Here is a 16,949-nt window from a genome sequence, read left to right as displayed (position 1 = left end):
GTACAGTGATACGTTAGTACAAGAATAACATGTCACGATAACAGTACAGTGATATGGTAATACGAAAATAAAATGTCACTATAACCGTAGTGATACGTTAGTACAAGAATAACATGTCACGATAACAGTACAGTGATACGTTAGTACAAGAAAAACATGTCACGATAACAGTACAGTGATACGTTAGTACAAGAAAAACATGTCACGATAACAGTACAGTGATACGGTAATACGAAAATAGCATATCACGATAACGAAATGAATCCATTGCAAGTCATTTCTTAATGATACACAAAACTGTAGTAATGGTCAGTATAATAAATATAATATGACAAAAAGCAAAGATATCGAACAGTGATTGATCTCAAATTCTATAAAGAATACAAAAGTTAAAGTATGGGAACCATGGATTCCTGGAAACATCAGGTATGGGATCAAGTGTCAAAGTTAACTAAGTTAATAGGACCTGTCATACTGTCTGTGGATAAGAATAGTGAAATGTATGTTAGGATTGTAATCATACGGATTGAATTTAGTGAAAGATACATTGATCATTATATATGGTATACATGTAGGTAAAAACCGGGGACATTTAAAACAAAAACAATAGAAAGATGCAATTGCAGAAGCACACTCAAATTGACGAAAAACAATTGTGATGGCAAATTACGCTATCGAGCGTTTACTTGTGATAAAGTTGCAATATGGTATCGCAGATTTATGCATTGAAATTTCCGTTTAAATTTTCCCAGATATTGTGTATGTCCAGAAAAGACCGATCTGCTCTTAGATAATTAAACGTGTAGGCATCGGAACTTATATTTCGGGTATCATAGCTGAGAAATAAGTTTGAAATGATAGTCTCTTGTAGACAATTGTAGGCTGTAAATATTGATAAAGTCGATAAGCATAATCATCAACAATAAGAAGGTCTGGGTATCAAAACATCGCTAATATTTCTACACTTGCTGAATACATCATAAAATGTGTATCATGTTGCAATCAAAATATCAAACTTACAGTGTATCAAACATAATCATTTACAATATGTTCCTTCATGTGCTATTTCCAGAAATGCATCTATGCATCCATTATTTCTCCCACTGGGTACTTTGTATAGGATACAAAGCTTCATAAATTTGCATGACTCAATTGTTAACGCATGTTTTACTAGAATAATTAATTTGCATTTTTTGCAAAATGATATATGGTTTCATTACCAAAACTTAACTTCCGATATTTCATCATGTGTTTCACTTGTCCCACCCCAAATGCTAGGATATATTCATTTCAGTTTTTGGATATCAATCTCTTTATAAATAGTCAATATAATATAAAAAGCAGAGAATATGGACACATACATGCATTGTTTTGCTAATAACGACACAACTCCCCTGCGTTGGATTTTGATTCTGTTTTGGACCCTGATTGTCCCTCGTTTCTGTAGCAACCAAACAATTTCTGGCACCCTTTCCTGAAGTCTTTCCGTTGGTAGGCGTAGATGAAAGGATTTACAACGCTGTTTACGATTCCCAGAAACACAAGCCATGTGGACAGATTGAAGGTAAAATCGGTAGTCATATCGAGACCATACCTATACAAAAGAAATAATGTATACAGCACACTAAAACGTGTCGACTAAAGTTGTACGATATACATTGGTACCTTCGTAGATATTTGATGGGAAGAGTTTTAAATTAACGTTAATGAATAATAATCTTATTATCAGTTTATAAGCAGGCATTCTGTATTGGATTTTAAAACGTGTGATAACGGCCTTTTTTAGGTTGCCGTAAAACTGAACATTTTAAAGTTTTAAAGAAAAAGATATTACACATATTTTATTTCAGAAATCACATCCAAAACAGTTTCACAAAATTTGTCCCTCTTATCCACTGTCATTTCTTATCCTCCGTAGTTAGCAAATAAAACGATGTAATTTTAAATTTTTTTTTAGAATACTCATTTCTGTGAACGATCTCCGTTGAGAAAATATAGATCACAGGTTTGTGAAAAGATTAGGTTTTTTTTTCTACCTCATACGTGTACAGTCGATGGGATACTGACAAACTGTTACAATAACTTTTGTACTAACACCAGCGTGTAGTTGAATGAAAGTAATATTCCTTACCGAATCTTGTACACTTCGTATGGACCCCAGTTGAGAACCAGGGCCAAAGTGACATATCCCATAACCTTTGCTGAACGGATGTTCTTTATTATCTTTCTGTTACGCTCATTGGTGGGATCAACCGAGGCTCTCTTCAAAGATTTCGCATATACTTTTCTAGCTGTTTTCAAAATTAGACCATACAGAATGACCGCGATAGCCATGCATGAATATATGGTGGTGCCACATACCAGATAAACCCAGTCATGCAAAAGGTAGCCGAAACTGCATCTAACGCCCTGATCCCAATTGTTAAAGTAGATAAAGGGTAGTCCAGCAAGAGTGAAGGAAAAAGTCCATAAAAACACAATCATGCAATTTACAACTGAAGGTTTCATAATCCGGCTGTAGTACGCGTTATGACAAATAGCTATGTATCGATCAAGGGTTGTGAAGACGGCAGCGAGTTGGGAGGCCAAAGTCATCATGAAGACAACTTGATATTGCAATAAACAAGTGTACACATTTTTTGTCAAGTTTCGATAGAACAAGTAAAAGATCTGTGAGCCTGATGATAACCCCACGCAGAAATCAGTTACAGCGAGACAAAGAATAAACTTAGTTGTGGCAGACATTGGTTTGATATGGCGAACAAAGACTGCAACAACAATTCCATTTCCCGCACAGGCTACCACGAAAATGAGCATCTGTAGTGAAGTGAAGGCAATGAGAATAGTAGGAATGGCTTTGCTGGACGATGAAGGCGAGTCCAGGGTAGTGTTTTCTTCCGTATCATTCATGTGCAGATTTCTGTTCCCGTTCTAGTATTTTAGGAAGTTTAAACGCGCTGGATTCAATTTTCTAAATGATCTCTTTAGTAAATAGGAAGGTGGCCTTCGTATTTAAAGCAGGCTTTCGAACATAGAAACCAATTTCTGTTAAGAAGCGAAAGACGAACTGAAAACTAACCGATCTGAATTTATACATTGGTAGTAACTCTCTCACTAGGTAATGGTTTGTCACCACACAAGAAGGCGTGGTATATGTAAATGAATGAAGAGGAAAGGTGTATCAATTTATTGATCAATCTATTCAGCCCTTTGCTTTGGTAGCTAGCACGTTTGTTTTGTGAAATTTTAAGATGTGATGTAGGTATTTTCAATCGGTGTTGCATACATACTAAGTAGATTGTATTTATTTTTATAATTACTCAAAATTATTTAGATGATTAGTTTACATGCGTCTAATAAATCTTGAAGATAAAAGAACTTGTAGTGTTGGTGGATTTTGGAATAATTCATAGATGTAGAACATAGATTGTGATAGCAGTACAGGCTTTAAATGTATTTTCTCAAATAAATAATAAGATTCGACTTTGATCAATTGTAATATCATATTACTTAGGGATGTGCGATTTTACCGATATTTCAGTATGTCGTAATATTTCGTCCCACGATGCGTATTGTGATACGGCGGAGAGAAAAACTGGCATATTTGGACATCTGTAAATTCCGGGAAAATTACATTTATGCCTGTCAATAGTTTGCCTCGATTTGAAAACTGACAAGACACGGAAGAAGCTCTTGCGTATCGAATCAGTTGAGAGATATAAACACCATATGCAGGTAATAATGGAATATTGCTACATAAATATGGGAAGTTGACGATGGAGAAGCTGAAATCATCCCGTTTGTCATACAGTTCAGTTATAAGTTTACCGTTAATGTCTACTTTTAATAAAATATCCAAGTATGAAGCAGAAGTGGACGACTCTGTGGTGTCTTTCATTTCGAGCTCACGGGGATATATCGAATCGACATATGAATCAAAGCTATTATTGTTAATAGACAAAACGTCGTCGATATATCTAAATGTTGAATTCAAGGCCACAGTAAAACATTTTTTTCTTCTTTTGACAGCATTTGACCCAAAGATGGGTGGTATTGACGAACTAGATCGTTATATTCTTAAATAAGTTTTATGAAAATCACAATAGTTGATGAATTTTTTCGCGCCGACTTTTAATAGTACTTATTATGTCACCATCAGTAATTGAATACAAAGACGTGTCATCAGTAAAACGCCTTACATTATTAGTAAATGTATCATCTGTGTCATTTATAGAATGGGCCTAAAACACACCCCTAAGAGACTCCAGAATTTATAGTAACAGATTTAAAAGAAGTTCTAAATCCATCTAAGACCACCTTTTGAATTTAATGGATGAAATATTTTCAACCTAATTGGTAAATGTTCAGATGTACCATTGTGTATTTGCTTCACAAAGAATAAAGTTAATATATCTGCTTTTTCACTTGGATGAAATAATGTTATAGCTGATGACTTAAGAGACGACATAAGTTCTGGTGGTTATTAACTTTTGCAAAGAGATTGTACTTTTTTCTACCATTTGCCTGGCATAATTTTCCTTTCACCTTGTTCTGAAAGTTTCTAATTATAATTTTCTTCAGAACGTCTTATTTCAGCAATGACTTAATTGCGTAAAAACCTATATTTTGCCCAATATGATGGATCGTTCTTTTGTGCTGACTGCTTTACTACTTTTCCTCACCAATCATTGAATAGCATTAGTAATGAAAACTTTGTCTCTAGGCACAATAGTCATAACATTTGCAGAATTGTCGAAATTAATGCATTTATTTGTAATATGTTAAAGTGTAAAAATTCAAAATACATATCGTCAATATTATTATTGAAATCCTCCTCTACCTACCTGCCATGGGGTAATGACTTAGCTAATCCTGTATAATCTACTAATTTGAAGTTGCTCGCTCCTTTTGTACTCAGGTTGTTAATGAATGATAAATTGAACTTCTATAATGTAAAACTTATACGGTACCAATTTTGATCCACCAGATGCGAATTCGACAAATAATGTCTCTTCAGTGATGCTCAACCAAAATGTTTGAAATCCGAAATAACTATGAAGTTTTAAATCTAAATATAGCCAAAAAACAGCGTGCCAAACAAGTGGAGCCAAATTCGTCCAAAGATAAGAGCTATGCATGAGGGAGATAATCCTTAATTTTGAAATGAATTTCTAAATTTTATAACAGCAATTAAATATACATCCGTATTTTCAAGCTAGTAACGAAGTACATAAATATTGCGAAGTGTATGCTACAACAAGGAATGATTGTTTAACATTTCCACCCAGTCGGGGGCTCAGACTCGCACTTCTCTATCTTGATAGGAAACGGAGTAATCTGTAGTCCAAATCAGCATACAAAGAACACTTAACAATGGATATAAAACAATGAGATGGTTGAAACCCACATGACATAGCATTAGCGTGTCAGGATCACGAATCAACGAGACCTGTCATAAGTAAGACTAATCTAAAATAATCTGTAGTTATTAACTTTATGATGGTGGGGTATTAGAAACGAAAATTAATTATGAGTAGACAGTATCTCATGGTCACGAATTTAACATGAGTTAACCAAAGTCAAGTTCACTGCATGGTCACAATGTTATCAACATTTGTATCAGACCATAACTTTGCATTTAATGTTCTTAACATAAACAGAATGCCAATGGTGTGTTACATTGTTGTTTTTATTTTGTGCATGAGAAGTTGCTTTCAACAGACAGTATATCAAGTAAAAGTCACTTTTGAAAAGGTGTCACATTGAAATCTATCCATATCTTTTTATAGTTTTTGTACGTTTGTCATGTTCCCGGACTCTTTTCCGTAACATGACCTACTTTAAGGTTTTTCTATTCAAAATGTGTGCGATATCAATTCAGAATGCATAATGTGCTTACAGGTTAAATTTCACCGCCCGACGGGTGTATGTTGCACTGTTTGTGGTACTCTTGCTTTCGATTCACATTGGAGCAAATTAAACGAACCTTTACCCTGTTTGGGACCTCGTTTTAGAATGTAAGTACCCTGTATGGAACCTCAGTGTATTTGATCACTAAAACCATTAAAACGTCATTCGACGCTCTCATTAGGAACGGGGCAGTCCAGTGAGAAGGAGGCATTCACTTTCTCTGCAATTTCGATGGCTATTAAATACAGTTTATCAGCTAATATACCATTATTCTGTAACAAGTTAAAGCCAGTATACTATATGTTATTGCCTTTGTTGTGCTATTCTGAGGTACAAGGTTTTAGCTTGTACCAAGTACTACTGTAATAACCATAGTTGGGGTGCATCAACATTAATGTGTGATGTGTCCATGTGGACTCCCACGACATCGGTCAACAAAAGAGTGGATCAGACTCGGACGTTAAATTCAGGAACATCTACACGCCATGCAGTACCGTAAAACCGGATACCGAAGCAAGCTGTTGTTAATTTATTATTATTTTATTTGTAACAAATATATAATTGTACATGTGAAATTGTGAATATTGTCTTCATTTATCACATTTAAGTATGGTAATCCGTGACATAATATTACAAATAGTTGTCCAAGAAGAGATGACACCAATTTCGCAACAACAACAACAACAAAAAAACACACCACACAACTGTTCTCATAGTTTGAAAGATGCACACACTTCATCAACATGCAACGCTTTTAATGTACGTGTAGGGATTTTGTATGTGGTATGCATTTTGCCGTTTAGTTACACGGACCTTTGTCCTTTCCTTTTAATTGTTTATTCGTTTAGTTAGAGAGAATGCATATTCATTATGAAAGAAATATCTCGACAGGGGATTCTTACTCCTCCTAGGCACCTGATCCCATCTGTGGTTTATCCAGGGGTCCGTGTTTGGCCAACTATCTATTTTGTATTGCTTGTAGGAGTTATGAGATTGATCACTGTTCGTTATCTTCACCTTTCATCTATATCATGTGTATATGGCATATGTAAACAAGGATTTGTATTATCGATTAAGCTAACTATAAGTTTACTTTTTATACCCCCCGCAACAAGTTGTGTGTGTGTGTGTGGGGGGTATACTGCAATCGGGTTGTCCGTCTGTCTGTCCGTCCGTCCGTCTGTAGACGCAATGGTTTCCGGGCTCTAAAGCATTATCTTTCCACCTACCGTCACCATATCATATATATGGACTACCCATGGGATGAAGATGTTCCCTATCGATTTTGGGGTCAAAAGGTCAAAGGTCAAGCGCACTGGACATCGAAGTAGTAATATGGTTTCCGGGCTCTAAAGGGTTATCCTTTCCACCTACAGTCACCATATCATACATATGGACTACCCATGGGATGAAGATGTTCCCTATTGATTTTGGGGTCAAAAGGTCAAAGGTCACGCGCACTGGACATCGAAGTAGCAATTTGGTTCGGTTTGTCATTCCATTTGTATTTTACTCTCAGAAAAGAGGTAATTTATACCTATTACCAACACCATTTGGGTATTCTTAGTGAGCATTGCTCACAGTACCTCTTGTTTATTCCAGCATGAACGGGATGAATGCATTGGTGTTAGCTTCATCCTTCCTCTACATTTCTTGAGTGTTGTTGATTATACATTGTATTTCTATACAATATCTACTGGCATAATATTTGTGGTTCTCGACTTATAAAAGAACAGTGCACTATAATAAAATTGTAAAGCAGTACCATTAAAGATGTTTGCACCTTAGATTTATAGTATCATCATAATTTTGGGATGTGTATTTTGTATTTCTACATTCAAATTCGGGACATTAAAAAGAACAAAATTGGGGTATAGTGTTTATTATAGAAATAGAGTGTTTTAAAGTTGACCTTTTGCACTTCTTGCACTCATTGAAGGGTGAAGATAATGAAAATGATCAATGAAAGGTGAAAATAACGAACAGTGATCAATATCATAACTCCCATAAGCAATACAAATTAGAGAGCTGTGCAAACACGGATCCATGGATATAACAGAGGTGGGATCAGGTGCCTAGGAGAAGTAAATATCCCCTTTTAACCGGTCACACCCGCCGTGAGTTCTATATCTTGATAAGGTAAACAGCGTTATCCGTAGTCAAAATCAGTGTACCAAGAACAACTTAACAATCGGTATAAAACATGTCCAATAGTATTTGACCCAATGATAGGTTATATTGGCAAACAAGATCGTTATAACGAACATAGAATTTGCCAAATGCTGACGTTGAAGCCAGTGCACAACTTGTTTGTCAGTAGCCTGCCTCGATTTAAAAAAACAAGGTCTAGCGTATCGAATCAGTTGATATATTTACACACTATATGCAGGTAATAATGGAATATTGCTGCATAAATTTTGGAAGCTGGCGATGGAGAAGCTGAAATCATTCCGTTTGTCATGAAGTTGAGTAGTTAATTTAACGATTGAACAGTAAACTGAAAATTGAAATAGTAAAACAGTCACATCAATCACTCAAACGATGGCTGATAGGATGATGATTGACGACATATGTTACTAGTAACCCTTCTTTGTTTTTAAAGACAAAATTGATGGATAAAGTCGTTTAATTTTGCCATGTTTTAATCATTGAAATCATCCGCACAAAGACATGAAAATGCAAGTTATTGAAAAGAAATCATTCCCTTGCTCTTATCAAGCAGTATAAAAATCTTCGTTTTATATATTACATTTAAAATCGTTGATAATAAGGACCTCTACTCTTCTATCATAGGAAAAAACTACAATAAGAAAGTTTATAGGAGTTTGAATAAAAAAACAACAGTCTGAATTTAGATATCAAACACGTGTTATATTCTAGAGACACCGTCTTTACCTTCCGGGATCTAATGTTTTCGAAATTTGACGGCCGCAAAAGTTTGGCCGGCCGTATATCAACTGAAGATCTCGATACATGCACCTTGTCAGAATAGGTAAAAAAGTATAAGAGGAATCTTAAAATCACTTGTTAGAGACATTCAAACAAACGTGCATACCATCACTTCTTCCATGTTTAGTGAACCAGAAGTGATAAAAGAATTAAATATTTTACACGAGGAATAAATTTTGATTCACGCTTACAAAGCTTGTAACAACGTTGCCTTTGTAAAACTGCATTTCGAACGAAATTGGCATCATCTCCACATTTGGTAATCTTACTCATACTCATGCTGCCCTTTCAAAAGATGAAATTCTTGAAAATCATGTTTTAGACATATTTCATTTCCCAGTCGATGGGACGAATGAATATGAGTTACTCTATATTGGATTTCAAAACTTCACAAAACCCTTACAAACATATATACCTTGCTGAGTGCAGTAGATGGTCAACCAAGCCCCTAGTTTTACTCCCATAGAAAATATGACCAGCTATGAAGAAGATACTTCAAGAGTATTGTGCCAAACGTGGTGTAAATCAAATTTGGATGTTTAAAAATTCTGAAGAACGTCTAGTAAATGAAATCCCAAAACTTTTCTCAAATTAACAGCATCAAAACGTATGATTTTTCAACACTTTACACAATCATTCCTCACGATAAATTAAAGATTATAGTTTTTGGCATCATGGACAGGTATTTCTTCAACAAAAATGGAAAATAGTAAATATTTATATCTAGTAGACATTAACGCCAAACTGGATAATTTTAACTTCTCCATTGTCAACTTCCCATATTTATGTAGCTATATTCCATTATCACCTGCATAGGGTGTTAATATCTCTCAATTGATTCGATACGCAAAAGCTTGTTCTGCGTATAGTCAGTTTTTAAATCGAGGCAAGCTACTGACAAACAAGTTGATGGTACAGGGTTTTCAGCAGTCTCGATTAAAGTCAACATTTCGCAAATTCTGGTAGTTATAACGATCTAATTCGTCAATACAACCTATCATTGGGTCAAATGCTCTCTGACATGTTTCATACCGATTGTTAGGCCGTTCTTGGCACACTGATTTTGACTACGGATAACTCTATTTACCTGATCAGGATATAAGGTTCACGGCGGGTGTGACCGGTCGACAGGGGATGCTTACTCCTCCTAGGCACCTGATCCCACCTCTGGTGTATCCAGGTGTCCGTGTTTGCCAACTATCTATTTTGTATTGCTTATAGGATGTATGAGATTGATCACTGTTCGTTATCTTCACCTTTCATCTAATCATAATTCATGTATTTAATAGAAATACTTTGTTAAACATCAGTTTGATTCTAAACTCAAATACTCTGAATTTGATATTGAAAAGATTCTGGAATTCATCATCGACAATATCTTGGTAGCCTTTGGTGATCAAATCGTCCAACACTCTGTTGGAATTTCAATGGGCGCGAACTATCGTCCTTTGTTTGTTGTCCTGTTTTTATATTCTGATGAGGTAAAATTTATTCTAAAATCTCTACATGAGAGGAAAAAACTCTTGGTATTGCGTTCAACTCGTAATTAAAATATATCGATTACATTTTATTTATTAGCAATAAGTAATAGTTTTCAATGATCTATCAATTCAATACATCTCAGTGAACTCGAAATAGGAGACACCACAGAGTCTTGCATAACGGCTTCTCACTTACATATTTTTTTAGCATAGATGTCAACGACAAACTAGCAACTTAAATTCATGATCAAAGGGATGACGCTTCTCAATCCTCAATTTCCCATATTGATGGAGCAAAGAAAATGTGAAGAAAACGAACAGTAATCAATCTCTTAAGTCCAAAAAAAGGAATACTAATTAAGAGTAGAGCCAGCATAGGCCCCTGAACATACCAGAGGTGGGATCAGGTGTCTAGGAGGAGTAAGCATCCCCCGTCGACCTACCACATCCTCAGTCAGCCCTATATCTATCACGTCATCACCTGAATATAGTGTTTATATCTCTCAACTGACTCGATAGGCAAGAGATTGTTCTACGTTTGATAAGTTTTTAAATGAAAACAGGTAACTTGATGTTACAGGGGTTTCAACAATCTTGTTTAGAGTCAGTATTTCGCAAATTCTTGTGTCGTTATTATAGACCATGGGCTAGTAAAGGTAATGGAGGACCCCCTAGGGATTTTTGCAAACAAGTATTTTTTGAAAGTACATAGTCTATTGATTATAAATCAGGTTGTTTGACATTTCTATGTGGGGGCATTTGAGAGTTTTGGGGCAAAAAAGCATGAAATTTGTAAAAAAAAAAAAAAAAAAAAAAATAATAGCCGAAAACTGGAACAACTCTTCAGATCCGATATAGATGTCATTGACATTTACAAACAAGTATTTTGTAAACGTAGATATCCCTTTGATTATATATCAAGTTGTTTAACATAAATATGTTGGGGTACTTCCGAGATTTGGGGCTAAAACATGAATTTTTCTTTACAAATCGCTGAAGAATTGGGAAATTTCTTCAAATCCTATATAGATAATATGGACCTTTTAAAGCAATTATTTTCTAGAAGTATGTAACCCTTTAACTATAAATCAGATTGTTTGTATGGAGATCTTTTCCAGTTTTGGGGCAAAACCCTAAAATTTGTAAAAATTATAGCCGAAAACTGGAGAAACTCTTCAGATCCGATATAGATGTCATTGACATTTGCAAAGAGGTATTTTGTGAACATATGTAACCCTTTGATTATATATCAAGTTGGTTGACATAAGTATTGGGGCATTTACGAGGTGTGGGTCAAAAATATTATGTTTCTTTTTTTAAAAATCGCCAAAAATGGATAACTTCGTCAGATCCTATATAGGTAATATGAATCTTTGAAAACAATTATTTTCTGAAAGTATATAAACCTTTAATTGTAAATCAGATTGTTTGCCACTAATGCATGGATACCTTTTCAAGTTTTGGGGCAAAAACATGAAATTTGTCAATAAAGCATTGTTAAAAAATGAAGAAGAAAAAACCTTCGAGAATCTCACAAACACAATATGGAATTTGCAAACATGTATTTTGCTTTAAAGAACGTAGCGAGGTGTATTTATGAATTACTGAAACATTTGTAAGAAATATGCTTGCAGGCAGTATTAATCTAGAATTTGTAATCGCATTGCCAATAGCAGTGTCAAGATCCAGGGTTTGTGAGTAACTTTTACAGTGACCTAACATGCTTAATAGTGTAATTGACTCAGTACTTCTTGTTGAATGGTGCATAAGTCTTTTTAAACGTGAGTTGCTTAGGTAATATCCATCTGCTATTCATAGCTAAGACACGTGTCATGAGAGCACGATGTGACAAACCTTTTTGATTTAAAAAAAAGATCGGTTGTCTGATACGACTTGAGAGAGAAATGAAAGAAAACAAACAATTCTATACACATGTATTCAGAAACGATGAAGAGGTGGCTCCACCGTGGTAGGTTATTGGCAATCTTGTGGCAGTCAAAAATCTGCCTTTTGATCATCATTGCAGACTCTTTGACTTGTCGTTTGGCTGAAAGGGCTAACGCAAATGCAGACTCATTTGCTTGTTCAATACCAACACTTGCAGAATATATAAGTTCGCCTTTTGGAGTTATCCTAAGTTCGAATTTGCTACCAAATTTTCCTTCTTTTTTTATTTCAGGTTTCAAACTCTGTAATCACTGTCATGCGAGTCGGGATAAATGACAAGCATCTTTCTCTGAGCATTGTCATACTCTAAACCACGTAATTCTACGCGGTATTCATCTATATACGGATAAAATCAAATTCCCTTCCCTGATGCTCAAGAATTATATCATCTTTAGTTTTTGACTTTCGGTCATTGGACCTAGTGTAGATATTTCTACAGGTTAGATAAAACATCGCCCCTATAGCAACCAATCAATAGATCGAACTTTATTTATCATTCTCCCGTGGGGATCTGTGCTACAAATGGGGCGGTCCTTCGGATTAGACCGTGAAAACCGTGGTCCCGTATCACACCAGGTATGGCATAATAAAGATCCCTCCCCGCTCAAAGGCTGTAAGCGCCGATCATAGGCCTAGATTTTACAGCCTTTCACCGGCATTGGTAACGTCTCCATATGAGTGAAAAATTCTCGAGCGAGACGTTAAACAATATAGTATCAACCAACCAACTTTTTATTTTGTCATTGTCACTTTTATTCTTTGCAGAATTTTAATGGCTTCTTCTACTGTTTTGTCACACTTTACCAGTTTATGTTTTTCCCTTGTACTTGAGATCCTTTATTACAGAGCAGACATTTATGGGCGGGGAAAAGTGCCGTTAGTGAGCAACTTCTCTTATCGTTCACTAAATTAGGCGCAACTTCCTCAATGTTCTAGTTTTACTTTTAGTAACTAATATTGGTAAATTATTGATAACTCCAGCAACAAAGGCCATGTAAGGCACCATTTAAACCTTCTAGCTAGTAAAACAATCTATGTATTTACAATGTATTATTCTTGGGACTCTGCATGTCCTCTAATCGTTTGAACCAGTCGCGGTAGCTCAGTATTGGAGCGTTCGTTTCGTAACCAGGAGGTCGTGAGCCGGGAGGCCCCGCTCGTGTCATGGCCACGTCAACCCTAAGACTTTAAAATAAGTAGTTATTGCTCTTTCGCCAAACGCTCGGCATTTATAAATGAGAATCATGGGTCTTTCGAATATGACCTTAAAAACAGAGGTTCCACGACCCTGAGCGCTATGTGTGGTGCTTCACCTACAGCTGATGACGCCTCAGTATGAATGAAAAATTATCTACGGGATGTAAAAACAATCAATCTAATCTTTTGAGAACTGTGCCCCGTGAAAGATTGTATCTTTATCCTCTACATTATATCCATAATGTAGGATACCTCTTTATTATTGATGTTGATAGGAGGTTTAAGCGGATTAACATTCCAGGTATAATATTTAAAGGTGTGTTTTTATGTGGCATCTTTTAAAGTTATCTGAAAATTGAAAATTTGTTCAATTTACGTATGAAAATATATTTTTTTATTTTACCATTACATGTAGAATATAATTCATTCCTCTAAATAATTTATAAATTAATTCATTGTTTGTAATCTGTCCCATTCTCAATAGTCGAGCCATTATTTATCAGGGTTTCCCTAATTTTTGCATATATACTCAAAAGTAACCCATGTGCTTTCTTTTTATTGATTATATACATTAATGGGCTTCCATGCATTAAATATATCGTGAGAAGACATGGAAATATAGGCAGTGATTTTCATGTTAAAATTTATATTTTCTAACTCAGTATTGTGTATATTATATGAAGATAGGGCCTGTGGGTTATAGTATCCAGAAATGAACCGTTTATCATACTGTTTATTTGTATTGAACATGCTAATAGGTACATGTTGTTTTGGAATACCTGTCATAGTATAATTTCAAGACATGACTGAAATGTATCTATGAAAATTGTATTTTGCAGATATTTAAAAATATGTACCACATTACACATTACGCTGTCTTCTATGTTTTATACGTATTTCTCGCCATGTTCTCTCTGGGAAGCCCCTATCCCATTGTCCGTGTTTACTATATGTCGTCTTTAATGCGGTATGGAACACGGTAATGGCCATGTTGAATTTGCAAAAAAATTGATAGATTCAAATGGCCATATCCTGAAAACACCCCAACATAAATTTGTCAAACAACCTTCATTTGCCTTTCTTTTATACACACTTTCAAAAAAAAACAGTGTAGAAAAATCCCTCGAGGGGGGAGGTAATGTGTTACTGGTCTATGGTCTATAACGATCTAGTTTGCCAATGCAACCTGTAATTGGGTCAGATGCTGTCTGACGAGTTTCATACCAATAGCTATGCCGTTCTTTACATACTGATATTGATTACAAAATTATTCCAAATTTTGTATTCCTCGTAAGATTTATCAGAATGATTCATGTTGTTATCGTCACCTTGTTATTATGAACTGCTGTAAAGAGTACTAAAAATGGTTGCTTGATTTACCAATTTTTCACGTATTGTCTCCCACATACTGTCTTGGAATCGCTGATTCTGTTGAAATTATGTGAACAGTGGACAACGATATTCAATACTGGAAGCCCAAGAGGACAAAAGTTCGCAGAACCGGAAGAGTGAGTGGACAACAGTTAACAGTAATAGAAGGCCGAGTGGACAATAGTTCACAGTAATAGAAGGCCGAGTGGACAACAGTTCGCACACTATGTCTGAGTGGACAACACTTTTTTATACTGGAATGATTGATTGATTGTATAGTATTTAACGTCACTTTTGAAACATATTTCAATCATATGGAAACGACACCATTTTTGTTGAAGGTCTGCAAAATTTAGACCTATGCTCGGCACTTACGGCCTTTGAACAGGGAGGGATCTTTATTTTGCTAGACCTGCTGTGACAAAGGGCCTGGATTTTGCTGTCTCATCCAAAGGACCCATTTAGTCGCCTCAGATGACACACAAGGGGTACTAGTGACCTATTCTAACTCGGATCTCCACGAGATCTTTTGTATTGGAAGGCTGGGTGGATAACAGTTCACAAGATTAAAATCCTGATTGGACAACAGTTCACGATATTGGAGTACCGACAGGACAACAGTTTGCTGTACTGAAAGACTGCGTGAAAAACACTTCGCAGTACAAGAAGGCTAAGTAGACAATGAATTATGGTACTTGAAGTCTGAATAGATTTCAGTTCGTTGACAATCATAAAGATCAGGTATGCCTTTTACTTCTCTTCTGAGCTCGTATAAAACATTGTAAGATATCACGTTAATGTTTTGAAGATTTACATTATTCACATTTAAAGTCTACGAGTATCAAAGCAAATTTTGCCAAGTTTAGCTTCCAAGGAAAATGACTGGATCGTTGTATTCAAATATAATATGATTGATTGATTGATGGTTTTCGCCACACTCAACAATTTTTCAGTTATCCGGTGGCGCCCAGTTTTTATTGGTGGAAGAGAGAACCCAGATACAATGTACCTGGGAAGAGACCACCGACATTCCGAAAGTAAACTGGGAAACTTCCTCAATTACCGGCGCGAGCGGGATTCGAACCCGCGCCGACAGAGGTGAATAAATGAATATCATAAAATATAAATATAAATCAACGTAATCAATATGAAATAATGATTACCTCAGAGGTTTATTCCTGTTTCCACTGATAGAAATTTTCTTGGAGGACGAAGTGCCTCTATCCCAGTTTGCAAACACTCTCTTATCAGGCTTCCTGGTGCATTTAAAAATACTTTTAAGGTACGCACACTGGATTTTGTTTTCCACTTTGGGATTTAATCCCCAATTCAGAGTAAGATGAACATATTTACCGGTGGTAATGGTGCAGCTGGTTGCGTGTATCCTGCTAAGATATTAAAACAGGTAGGACTATTATTTCGCTTTGCATCTGGAGGTGGGAGTCGCGGTCCTTTCAGATGATACCAAAAAAAATGAGGTTACTTGTCGCCGAAGGCATTGGCAAGATAATGAACATTCACTGCTACGGCTCTGAGTTCCAGGAATAATTCTAAATTTCTTCCACTTTACCCACATGTACATCTGGTTTCTATATTAAGGAAAACTTGTAAAACAAGCATACAGACAAAACAAAACATCTCGTGGTCCATCAAGTTCACCCCGTAGACCGTTTGGGTCAAGGTAAACCATTGACCAACCCAACTGAATTCCTATGCAACAGACAAGTGCATAATGTGACTTGCACAATTATCAAATACACATTTCCACACTATCTTAAATAAAAAAAAAACAAGTCACGATAACATACCATGTATACGTTTAATAGTATAGAAATAGCATGCCACTACATGTATAACAGAATGGATCCACTACAAGTTATTTCTTAGTTCATAATGTTACACGAAAATTGTAGGTTTCATCAGTAATTAAAAGAATATATATGATACAACAAAATTTGAAGATAACGAACACTGATTAATCCTATAAAGAATATTCACTTAGGAGTATGGGAAGCACGGACCCCATGGAAAAACCGGCAATAGGCCCAGGTGCCTAGGAGGAGTAAGCATCCCCAACCGGTAATAGGCCCAAGT

The 16,949-nt window shown here is 35.7% G+C and overlaps 1 protein-coding gene across 1 annotated transcript; it reads right to left on the bottom strand.

The window, feature by feature from the left end:
* Positions 1–1,374: 1,374 nt before the first annotated feature.
* On the bottom strand, positions 1,375–2,508 carry LOC125680110 (histamine H2 receptor-like). Its single transcript, XM_048919550.2, has 2 exons — positions 2,132–2,508; positions 1,375–1,594 (listed from the first exon to the last, which is right to left on the bottom strand). The coding sequence occupies exons 1-2, from the start codon at positions 2,506–2,508 to the stop codon at positions 1,375–1,377; spliced, it is 597 nt and encodes a 198-aa protein (XP_048775507.1).
* Between the last annotated feature and the right edge of the window lie 14,441 nt (positions 2,509–16,949).

The sequence above is a fragment of the Ostrea edulis genome, chromosome 2 (assembly GCF_947568905.1).
Source record: "Ostrea edulis chromosome 2, xbOstEdul1.1, whole genome shotgun sequence".
Taxonomy (NCBI): domain Eukaryota; kingdom Metazoa; phylum Mollusca; class Bivalvia; order Ostreida; family Ostreidae; genus Ostrea; species Ostrea edulis.
This window is presented reverse-complemented; position numbering and strand designations above follow the sequence as displayed.

What these genes read in the sequence shown, in the direction of transcription:
- LOC125680110 (XM_048919550.2), bottom strand. Translation starts at nt 2,508, where the DNA reads ATGAAACCTTCAGTTGTAAATTGCATGATTGTGTTTTTATGGACTTTT. An exon ending in TACGAAGTGTACAAGATTCG is followed by an intron (nt 1,595 to 2,131) that starts GTAAGGAATATT and finishes TCTTTTGTATAG; the next exon opens with GTATGGTCTCGATATGACTA.